Source organism: Megascapheus bottae, chromosome 24 (genome assembly GCF_031878675.1).
Source record: "Megascapheus bottae isolate mThoBot1 chromosome 24, mThoBot2.hap1, whole genome shotgun sequence".
Taxonomy (NCBI): domain Eukaryota; kingdom Metazoa; phylum Chordata; class Mammalia; order Rodentia; family Geomyidae; genus Megascapheus; species Megascapheus bottae.
The window spans coordinates 188,777-200,266 of record NC_143532.1 but is presented as its reverse complement, the minus strand read 5'-3'; the positions used below and the strand labels follow the sequence as shown (position 1 = coordinate 200,266).

At 45.7% G+C, this 11,490-nt stretch overlaps 1 protein-coding gene and 1 pseudogene across 2 annotated transcripts in view; both read left to right on the top strand.

Annotated features, from left to right (window-relative positions):
• Positions 1-11,490, top strand: part of Tcf25 (TCF25 ribosome quality control complex subunit) — a 36,560-nt gene continuing 25,070 nt past the window's right edge. For both annotated transcript variants that reach the window (XM_090357080.1, XM_090357078.1), the window contains exons 1-4: positions 1-259; positions 3,951-4,103; positions 4,677-4,751; positions 9,129-9,247. In XM_090357080.1, coding sequence (XP_090213206.1) covers positions 71-259; positions 3,951-4,103; positions 4,677-4,751; positions 9,129-9,247 — 536 coding nt within the window. In that variant the 5' untranslated portion in view covers positions 1-70. The remainder of the gene's footprint in view (positions 260-3,950; positions 4,104-4,676; positions 4,752-9,128; positions 9,248-11,490) is intronic.
• Positions 5,136-7,459, top strand: LOC150046726 (V-type proton ATPase subunit G 1 pseudogene; annotated as a pseudogene).

The window sequence follows — 11,490 nt, the reverse complement described above, 5'->3', positions numbered from 1 at the left end:
CGCCTAAGTGCGCAGGCGCGCCGGCCGGTCTCCCTTTCTCTTGTCTCCAGACGGCAGGCCGTCGGGTCCTATGTCGCGCCGGGCCCTCCGGAGGCTGAGGGGGGAACAGCGCGGCCAAGAGCCCCTTGGGCCCGACGCCCTGCAGTTTGTACTCCGCGATGATGATGACGTGGAAGAAGGATCAAACCCGGGACTGGGTGGGGGAGCCCCCGCGGGTCCTGGAAAGGAAGGCGTCCGTGTCAACAACCGGTTCGAGCTGGTGAGAAGCTGGGCGGCGTGGGGGAGGGGGCCGCCCGGAGCATGACGTCACGGCACGGTGTGGGCGAGGCCGGGCCGGGCTGCCGCGAGGAGGGCGGGGTCGTGACGTCACGGGGAAGGCGGGGCCAGGCCGACCCGGGGCGGGCGCCCCCGGCCTGGGGGAGGGGGTTAGACTTCGGTGGGAAGGGAGAGGCCCGCGGCGGGCCACCTGGCGGGACTTCCGTGGGGCCGGGCTGAGGGGCGGCCGGGTCGCTGTGGAGTGTGCAGGGCCCGGGGGCGGGGCGGGGCGGGGCGGGGCCCCTGCGGAGACCGGAAGGCTGCTGGAGAGGGGGCGGAGCTAACGGTGAGCAGGGGCTCCGTGAAGAGGTGAGGGCGGGGCGGGGGGAGTGGAATGCAGTTGGCTGCCGTGGGTAGGGAGGGCTTCCCATTGGGAGACGTGGGAGAGTCCGTCGTGATTTCCAGGGTTAAGCAGCTCATAAGCAAAGCATTTACTGGGCCTTTACGGGTATTTTGTTTACTTGTTAACAACCCTCCTCTCCACACCTATCTTAGAGCACCTCATTTCCAGTGCCTGTAACTAAATAACACAGTGAATAGGAAACACCCACAAGCCCATGATGTTTTTTCCTTAGCACTAGCCTCCACCTGCAGTTTCACTTATTAAAGGCTAATTCTAGCTTCTCTGACCCTCCCTTTGTTGCCCCATAGTGGTGTTAATTAGGTGTTATTGTTATAATACTAATGATATGTAGTGTATAAGTATGAAGACTTAAGGGTTGCTCCTGAAAGTTGACTTGAGAATAGCCAAGCATAGTACTATGCATGTGACATTAAAAGAAATTTTATTTTGTTGAGCAAGCATCCTTGTTTCCCACAGATAGCATTCATTTAGCCCACAAAACATTTATCAGTACTTGCTTTTTTGTGTGGGTGTGGTTGTTTTGGTGCTGGTCCTGGGGCTTGAACTCATGGCCTGGACACTGTCCTTGAGCTATTTTTCTCCCAGCTCGTGCCCTATCACTTGAGCCACAGCTCCACTTCTGACTTTTTAGGTGGTTAATTGGAGATAAGAGTCTTATCTTTCCTGCCGAGGCTAGCTTTGAACCAGGATCCTCAGATCTCAGCCTCCTGAGTAACTAGGATTACAGGTGTCCAGCTATCAGTACTTCTTGATGGTCATGACTCAGGGAATTAGGAAGGGGCTTGCTGTGTTCTTCAGGCTAAGGCAGATCTGTGGGCAGGTATTCAAGCCCTAGGACTGGCAAAAAAAAAAAAGTTTCTAGTCACTTGGCTTTTAGTTATGTTGTTGTTATTATTATTATTATTATTATTATTATTATTATTTGCCAGTCCTGGTCCTAAGACCTTATCTTTTTTCTTGTTGTTAGTTATAGATCTCGAACTTAGGGCCTGGGCCTGTCCCTGGGTTTTTTCACTAAAGGCAAGCATTCTAGCATTTTGAGCCACGGGGCCACTTCCAGTTTTCTGATTGTTTATTTGGAGATGAGTCTTACTGACTTTCCTACCTGGGCTAGCTTTGAACTATAGTCCTCAGATCTCAGTCTCCTGACTAGCTAGGATTACTGTTGTGAGCCATTGGTGTCTGATCGTAGCTTTTTTTTTTTTCCCCCCAGTATTAGGGCTTGAACTCAGGGGCTGGGCACTATCCCTGAGCTTCTTTTGCTCAAGGCTAGCACTCTACCACTTCAGTCACAGCACTACTTCGGCTTTTTCTGTGTTTGTGTACTGAGGAATCAAACCCAGGGTCTCATGCATGCTAAGCAGCCACTCTAAATCTAAGCCACTTTCCCAGCCCAGGCCTTATATCTTTTTTTTTTTTTTTGGTCGTAGGCTTGAATTCTTCAGCTCAAGGTTACTGCCCTACCTCTTGAGCCATGGGGTTACTTCCAGTTTTCTGGTGGTTAATTGGAGATAAGAGTTTCACTGACTTCTATTATGGGATGGCTGTGATCCTCAGATCTCAGCCTCCTGAATTGCTAGGATTACAGGTACAAGCCACCAGTGCCCAGCTCTGGCCTTATCTTAAGAAAAAAAGGGGCCTGGAGTTTAATATGGTTCGGTGGAATATCTTGCCCCTAGCAAGCACAGGCTCTGGGTTTAATCTTCAGCACTGTTCATACAGAAAGCAAACCTCCATGCGGGATACCAGTGGTTCACACTTATAGCCTTAGCTACTTTAGGACTCTTGAGATCTGAGGGTCAAGGTTTGAATACAGCCCAGAAGAAAAGTCCAGTTCATCAACAAAACCCTAAAAATGTGGCTCAAGTAGTAGTCTCAGCTTTGAATGAAAAAAACCAAGCCCTGAATTCAAGCCCCAGTAATAGCTTGCACATACACACACACACACAATTATAGAGGACTGAGAATTGTGTGGACTATGTGCAAATATTCTACCATTTTATGTGTATAAAATCCTCAGATTGAGCTGGGTGTGGTAACTCATGCTGTAATCCTAGCTATCAGGGAGCTGAGATCTGAGGATCAAGGTTCAAAGCCAGCCTGGGCACTAAAAAGTTGTGAGACTCTTATCTCCAATTAACCACCAGAAAACTGGAAATGGCACTGTGGCTCAAGGGTAGGCTACGCAGTAGCATTGAACTGAAGAGCTCAGGGACAGCATTCAAGTCCAGAGTTCAAGTTCCATGACCACCAAAAAAAAAATCCTCAGATTTTGGTATCTGTAGCAGGGTTTCTAGAATAACTTTGTCCCCTATAAAAGCAAAGGACTGCTATTTATTTTGGCTATACTGGAGTCTTGTTCTTGCTGCACTGGCACTTGAGCTACACCTCTAGCCAGCCCTTACTAGTGGTGGTTTTTTTTTTTTTTTTTTTTTTTTTTGCCAGTCCTGGGCTGAGGCTCAGGGCCTGAACATTGTCCTTGAGCTCTACCACTTGAGCCATAGCACCACTTCTGGCTTTTTTTTTCTTCTTCTTCTGGTACTGAGGAATCGAACCCGGGTCTTCATGCATGCTAGGCAAGCACTCTACCACTAGGCCAAACTCCCGGTCCCCCCTTACTAGTGTTTTTGAAGATGGTATCTTGCAAAGGAACCAAGCTGTGACCTTCCTGGTCTTAGCCAGGAGTAGCTAGGATTACTGGTGTGAGGCATCCATGCCCAGCACCACTGTTACTTTTATCACCAGAAAATGTTTATAGGTGTACTCTTTCCCCAGGCTTTTGTCTGTTCTGTCTAAGCTGAGGCTTAAGTAGTCAGAAGAGAGAACTTAACTGCTCAGCTATGTATTTAAAAGTTTGTGTTTACCTGGTACTCAGTATTTGGATATAAATGGTAATTTGAGGATTTTTGTTGGTGTCTTTGATGAAAAATGCCATATACTACACAGATTTCTCCATTACCTAACTGAGCCTAACGTTGTTTGGTGAGAATTGTGTTGCTGCTCCACAGGACAAGATAGTCTCCTTGCCCTGGCCCCTTTTGAGTCCTCCTTCCCTTCTTTCTTTTTCCTTTTTTTTTTTTTTATTGTAATTAATAAATGGGTTACAGTTATAGTCGCCAGATAGAAGGTACATTACTTCTCACACATTGATACCCCTTCTCATGTTTTTGTCCCCATTTCCCTTCTCCTATCTCCTCCCCTCCTCCCCTCCTTTCTGACTGTCTCAGCATCACCATGTGCACCCTGACTGTATTGGCATTCTGTTTTCCAGATAAACATCGAGGATCTTGAAGATGACTCTGGAGTGACTGGGGAGAGATCTGACTGTGCATTGGCAGGAGACAAAGGGCAGGCTCACCATGGAAGCCCAGAGACAAAGAGCAAGAGCAATGGACACACAGCCAAGGCAGCAACCCCAGAACAGGTGGTGGGCGCGGGGTAATGAGGAAGTCAGAGTACACTGGAGGGAGGGGCTCCAAGGTGCCAACCTTGTACTTACGCTGTCAATTTCTTGGCAGCTCACTTTTCTTAATTTACTTATGTTAATTATTTGGTTGCTGAAAATTCTCATGGGAGCCTTCATGAGATGTGCATCAAAATTATTAACACTCATGGGAGTGTTTGTACCAGCTAGTGAAGTCTCGTGTCAGAAGTTGGCCAAGAGCAGGGGTGGGAAGCACCATGGCAAGGGTCCCTATGAGCCCCTGTCTTCAGGGTTGTTGAAGTATGAGGAGAGTGGTTGACAAAGTAGAGTGAAAGCTACAGAGAAGATATGGTGCCTAGTGAATCATCTTGACTCAGGTTATAGAGAACTCTGAAGCAGGTCCAGAGGGGAGGGGCCCAGGAGAAGTATACCAGTATGAGTGGGGAGGACCATAGACGATTTCTACATGAAAGTGAGGCTCTTGCTAGGTAAGGAAGGAGGGATGGTGACTGCTTCTCATGATTTAAGATTTTTACTGCCCTCTCTTTGGATTTAAATGTCTCCTTTTATTAGTGTAATGCAAGTGGCAAACTCCGAAAGAAGAAAAAGAAGCAGAAAAATAAGAAAAATTGCCCAGGAGGACCCTCAGTATGTATCAGACCTGGTCTGTTAGTATGTTTAAGCCTTTTCTCATTTCTTCTGATTGGGCTTCTCAAGCTAGCTCTAGGAAAAGTTTGTTTTCATTTGATAATTTGGTTCCTTCCCTGTGGAAATAAAGCACGAATGAGGTGGGAGTTTGGCTTAGTGGTAGAGTGCTTGCCTAGCATGCATGAAGACCCAGGTTCAATTCCTCAGTACCACATACATAGAAAAAGCCAGAAGTGGTACTGTGGCACAAGTGGTAGAGCTCTAGCCTTGACAATAAGCGAGTAAATAAATAATAAGCAAGCTGTTTTCAGAAGAGAGGCCGTCCCAGCTCTGTCCTGTCACCCTGTGTGACTATTGCTATCCTATATACTTTTTTGTCTTTTTTTTTTTTTTTTGCCAGTCCTGGGGCTTGAACTCAGGGCCTGAGCACTGTCCTTGGGCTTTCTCAAGGCTAGTGCTATACCCACTTGAGCCACAGTACCATTTCTGGCTTTTTCTATGTATGTGGAACTGAGGACTTGAACCCAGATCTTCGTGCATGCTAGGCAAGCACTCTACCACTAGGCCAAACTCCTGGCATGATAACAACCTCACTGGGCAGTGGATACAGAAAGTGTTGATGGTCCAGGCCTATTTATATAATTCTAGCTACTCAGTAGGCTGAGATCTGAATGTTGCAATTTGGAGTCAGCTAGGGCAGAACAATCTGAGAGACTTTTTTTTTTTTTTTTTTTTTTTCTGGTCCTGGGCCTTGAACTCTGGGCTTGGACAGTGTTCCTAAGTTCCTTTTGCTCAAGGCTAGCACTCCACTTTAATATCACTTTTGGCTTTTTCATTGAGCTAAAAGTCTCGTAGACTTTCTTGCCCAGGTTGACTTTGAACTGAGCTCCTCAGATTTCAGCCTCCTGGGTAACTGATATTAAAAGTGTAAGCTACCAGCTGAGAGACTCCTATCTCCAATTAAACAGCTTAAGCCAGTAGTGGAGCTATATCTCCAGTGTAGCACACCAGCCTTAAAAGAAAAATAGTGGGGCTGGGAATGTGGCTTCGTAGTAGAGTGCTTGCCTCACATGCATGAAGCCCTATGTTCGACTCCTCAGTACCATATAAACAGCAAAAATCAGAAGTAATGCTGTGGTTCAAGTGGTAGAACGCTACCCTTGAGCACAGAGAGGCTCAGGAACAGTACCCAAGCCCTGAGTTCAAGTCCTACAGCTGGCAAAAAAAAAAGCAAAAAAGAGGGAAAAAGGAAAAAGAAAAATAGCAAGTAAGTACTTGAGGCCCTGAGTTTTTGCACTAGTGCTAGCCATCCTTCCCCCCAAAAAAGATTTGTTGTTGTTATTGTTGAATAGGCTAGTCTGTCACTAGAGAATTTATTCCTTATTCTGTTGCCTTGATGTCTTGATTCTGTTTGTGTTGAGAAGTTGTAGATCTTTTGCTGTCCACTAGGATTTACAAACTCAATTCACTTAGTTGAGGAAATTACCTCATTTGTAAGACCTGGAATGTGTTCTGTGGATTTTGTGATTACCAGAACCCTTTTTTTTTTGGGGGGGGGGTGGGATCATGGGGCTTAAACTGGGCCTGGGCACTGTCCCTGAGCTCTTCAGCTCTAGGCTACCGCCTTACCCCTCAAGTCACAGTGCCACTTCCAGTTTTCTGGTGTTTAATTGGAGATAAGAGTCTCATGGACTTTAGTGCCCTGGCTGGCTTTGAACCTCGATCCTTAGATCTCAGCCTCCTGAGTAGCTAGGATTACGGGTGTGAGTCACTACATTGGCTACTAGGACCCTCTTAATATATTTATTACACATTCTTCTCTTGGTCCTGACAACACTAGAAGTCAAGTCGGAGCCCATTGTGGATGACACATGCCTGTAGTTCCAGCACTCATGAGGCAGAGGGAAGAGGATTCTAGTGAGACATCTTCAAAAACCATTTTTTAAAAGGGGTTTAGACCTCTCATCTTGGCCTGAGTTCCGAACATCTAGATGGCCAGTCAGTCTCAGGGGATCCAACAGCTGCTACAGGCCAAGAAAGTATCCAGAGAAAACAAGTAATAAAACTGGAGGGTGAAGCAGGCCAAGAAGGACTGGCTGTAACTGGGTAGCACTGCATGCAGAAGAAGGAAGAGTTAAGAGTTCCAAGGCCAAGGAAGTTACAGCACTAGGATCCCATGGCAGTTTCAGCAGTGAGGTAGAGAAGGAGACCCAGGAAAGGATATCTGTCCTACAAATCACCTTCCAGCAGAACAGGGAAGAATTTCTAGAAAACCGTTTGGCTTTGTTTGTGATATCCAGCCTTAAATCCATGAGAACTACTGTATAAATAGTACAAGAAATGCTAGGGGCTGGTGGTGTAGCTTAGTGGCAAAGCAACTGTTCAGCAAGTGTGAGGCCCTAAATTCACTCCCTAGTATCACTAAAAAAAAAATGGAAGGAAAGGAAGAAAAGGAAGGAAAGAAAGAAAGAAAAGAAAAGAGAAAAAAAGCAAGCAAGCTTGGTGCTGGTAGCTCACACCTATAGTCCTGCCTACTCAGAAAACAGATCTGAGGATCACTGTTGGAAGCCAACCCAGGCAGGAAAGTCCTTGTGACTCTATCTCCAATTAACCACCAGAAAACTGGAAGTAGAGCTGTGTCTTAAAGTGGTAGAGCAAAACTAGCCTTGAGCAAAAGAGCTCAAACCCCATAACCACCCCCACAAAAAACAAAAAAACAAAAAGAGAGAGGTGTCTTTTCATGGGATGATGTGGTAGACACTCTCATGGAATATGGAGTGTTAGCAAAGCTTCAGCTCTCACTGTGTACCTATGCCTTTTAGCTCAAGCAATATGTATTAGTGTCATATTTTCCATAGAGGTCATAATGAAGTAAGGAGAGTTGGTTAAGCAAAAGGCCTTCATAATAGAGGACATTCTTTAGTTTAAAATGTATTTGGAGTTGGTAAGTTCCAGAAAAGTTTTACTTTCCTTAGATGATTGGTTCCTGATTTCCCTTTGATTGTGTCCACATTTGGTTTGTTTGGGCATATATATATATATTTTTTTATTGTAATTAATAAAAGGGTTACATGATATTTGCCAGATAGAAGGTGCATTAATTCACATACATTGATACCCTTTCACATGTCTTGGTACCCATTACCCTCCCCCCACCCACCACCCACTCCCCATATTGGTTTTCCCCCCTTCCCTATCAAGTTTCAGATAACCAAATACAAATAAATTCAATATATCAGATAACAAAGTGAGATACTGTAACAATATGAGATACCCAAGAGACAGCAAAGGAGATGAGGGATAACATAGTACATTAAGGACAACAATCATTGGTTATATGGCTTTTGTTTCAATATCCTAGAGTTCCTTTCAATTAGCTTATTTTTTTTTTTTTTCTGCCAGTCCTGGGCTTGAGCTCAGGGCCTAAGCCCTGTCCTTGGACTTTCTCAAGGCTAGAGCTCTACCACTTGAGCCTCAGCACCACTTCTGGCTTTTTTCTATGTATGTGGTACCGAGGAATCAAACCCCGGTCTTCATGCATGCTAGGCAAGCACTCAACCACTTCGCCAAACTCCCGGCCCCTGGTTGGAGTCTTTTTGCAGTCCACTAGCTCTCCAATAAAAACTCCAAATTTGGCCTCTTTTTTTTTGCCAGTCCTGGGGCTTGAACTTAGGGCCTGGGCACTATCTCTTTTGCTCAAGGCTAGCACTCTACCACTTGAGCCATGGCACCACTTCCAGCTTTTTCTGTTTATGTGGTATTGAGGAATCAAACCCAGGGCTTCATGCATCCAAACCACATGTAGGTTTTCATGGGGCTGAACTCAGGGGCTAAGCATTGTCCCTGAGCTTCTCTTACTCAAGGCTAGTACTCTGCCACTTGAGCCACAGTTCCACTTCTGGATTTTTCGGTTTATGTGATATTGAGGAATCAAACTCAGGGCTTTATGTATGCTAACAATACTCTACCACTAAGCCACATTCCCAGTCCTGGTATTTTAACTCCGGGCCTGGGCACTGTCCTTGAGCTTTCTCGAGGCTAGTGCTCTACCACTTGAGCCACAGCACCATTTCTGGCTTTTTCTGTATATGTGGTGCTAAGGAATCAAACCCAGGGCTTTGTGCATGGTGGGCAAACACTCTACCACTTGGCCATAATCCCAGCCTACATGTCATTTTTATTTTTTCATTTTTTACCAGTCCTGGGGCTTGAACTCAGGGCCTAGGCACTGTCCTTGGACAGTTTTAGCTCAAGGCTAGGGCTCTGCCACTTGAGCCACAGCTCAACTTCCACTTCTGGCTTTTTAAGAATAAAAGCTTCATACAAAAGAAAGTAAAAGGGCACAGTGGCTATTAACAGGTTGTTCTGGGCTTTTAGGAAAATGGACTGGAAGATATTGATCGCATCTTGGAGAGAATTGAGGACAACAGTGAATTCACCTGCCCTGGGCCCCCTCCTCTGAGCTCCCGAAAGCATGTGCTGTATGTGGAGCACAGGTACAGCCCTTCTACCACTTGGGGTTAAAAATGAAGAAGGTTTACTGTCTTTAAGAGGTGTCTTCATTTTAAAGGTTTACTGTCTTTATTTGGTAAGGTGTGAGCTGAGCGCTGGTGGCTTACACCTATAATCCTAGTAACTAAGGAAGTTGAGATCTGAGGATCACAGTTCAAAGCCAGGCAGGTTGGAAAGTCTGAGACTCTTACCTCCAATTACTGATCAAAAAGGCAAACGTTAGCTGGGTACAGTGGCTCATCAGGAGGCTGAGATCTAAGGACTGCAATTTAAATCCAGCCTGGGCACCAAAAAGGCTGTGACATCACAATAGCCCTGTGGCTCTAGGGGTAGGGCAGTCGCCTTGAGCTGAAGAGCTCAGGGACATTGCCCAGGCCCAGAGTTCAGGTTCCATGACCGACCAAAAAAAAAAGTCAGAAGTGGCACCGTGGTTCAAGTGGTAGAATGCTGGCCTTGAGCAGAAACACTCAGGGATAATACCCAGGCCCTGTGTTCAAACCCCAGGACTAGCACTAAAAGGTAAGGTCTGAGGGATTTGTATGAAACCCTAGAATCTATCTCTAGTACAAGGAGAAAAGTATAATAAAATTCCTTTAAAGGCTGGGAGTTTGCCATCTGGTAGAGTGCTTGCCTACCATGCATGAAGACCCAGGTTTGATTCCTCAGTACCACATACACAGAAAAGGCCAGAAGTGGTGCTGTGACTCATGTGGTAGAGCGCTAGCCTTGAGAATGCCCAAGGATAGCGCTCAGGCCCTGAGATCATGCCCCAGGACTGGCCAAAAAAAAAAGAAAAAAGAAAAAGAAGTATGATTGAGCCTGGTGATGTGGCTCCTACCTGTAATCCTAGCTATTCAGGAGGCTGAGATCTGAGGATTGAGGTTCAAAGTCAGCCTGGGCACTAAAGTCCTGAGATTGTTGTCTCCAATTATCCACCAGAAAAGTGGAAGTGGCACTGTGGTTCCAAGGGTTGGGCGGTAGCCTTGAGCTGAAGAGCTCAGGGCAGTGCCTAGGGCCCAGAGTTCAAGCCCTATAACTGACCAAAAAAAAATATTGAAAGAATTTGCCATTAAACTTTTAGGAAATAGTCTTTAGGAGAAAAAAAAAAGGAAAATGTATCCATATTTTAGAGGATTTTAGGATTTATATTTCTCTGGTGGTATTGTTTGAACTCTGGCTTCAGGCTTGCACCCAGCCTTTTCCTTTTTTTTCCCCAGATGAGTTTTTAACTTTTTTTCCTTGGGCCAGCCTATATCCTAATCCTCCTTTTGCCCTTTGTGCCTCCCCTGTGACTGGGGATTACAGGTATGGCCCACCACACACCTGTCCTGTGTGTGCGTGTGCACACACCTGTCCTGTGTGTGCGTGTGCACGTGCACATGCGAGCGTGTGTGCATGCTGGTCCTGGGCCTTGAACTAGGAGGTAATGCCTAGGCCTCAAGAGCTTCTTTTGCTCAAGACTAGTGCCCTACCACTTTCAGCCATAGTTCCTTTTCTAGTTTTTAAGTGGTTAGTTGTCAATAAGAGTCTGACAGGGGTTTTCCATCTGACCTGGATTCCTTGTAACCGTGAGCCATGAGCCACCAGCACCTAATTCTATCTTATCTTTATTTTTGTTCGTCTGGGGCTTGAGCTCATGTCCTGGGTGCTGTTCCTGAGTATTTTTTATTCAAGACTTGTGCTCTACCAGTTAAGCCACAGCTCTAGTTCTGGCTTTTGGGGGATTAACTAGAGATAAAGTATCCTGCCGTGAATGGCTTCAAACTGTGTTTCTGAGTAGTTATGATTACAGGCATGAAACGGCAGTATCTGGTCCAGGCTAGCCTCAAAGCATAAACTTCCTTGATCTTTGCCCTGAGAAACTAGAATTACAAGTGTAAGCCGTTGGGCCTGGCCCCATAGATTGGTTTTGTATTTTGGTACTAGGGATTTAACTCTGGGACTTGTGTTCTCATTTGGCAACTTTTAGCTTTTTCCTGGTTAGTTGGAGATAAGAGTCTTTCAAATTTATCTGTTTTTTTGGCTACCTCTAAACTAGGATTCTCAGATTTTAGCCTCCTGATCCAGGATTATAGGTCTGAGCCCCCAGCTTTTTTTTTGCTTTTTTTTTTTTTTTTTTTTTTGCTTTGCTTTTGTGTATGCTAGTCCTGGGGCTCTCTGGGAACCATCCTTGAGCTTTTTGTTCAAGGCTAGCACTATTTCTGGAACCACAACTCCACTTCAGCTT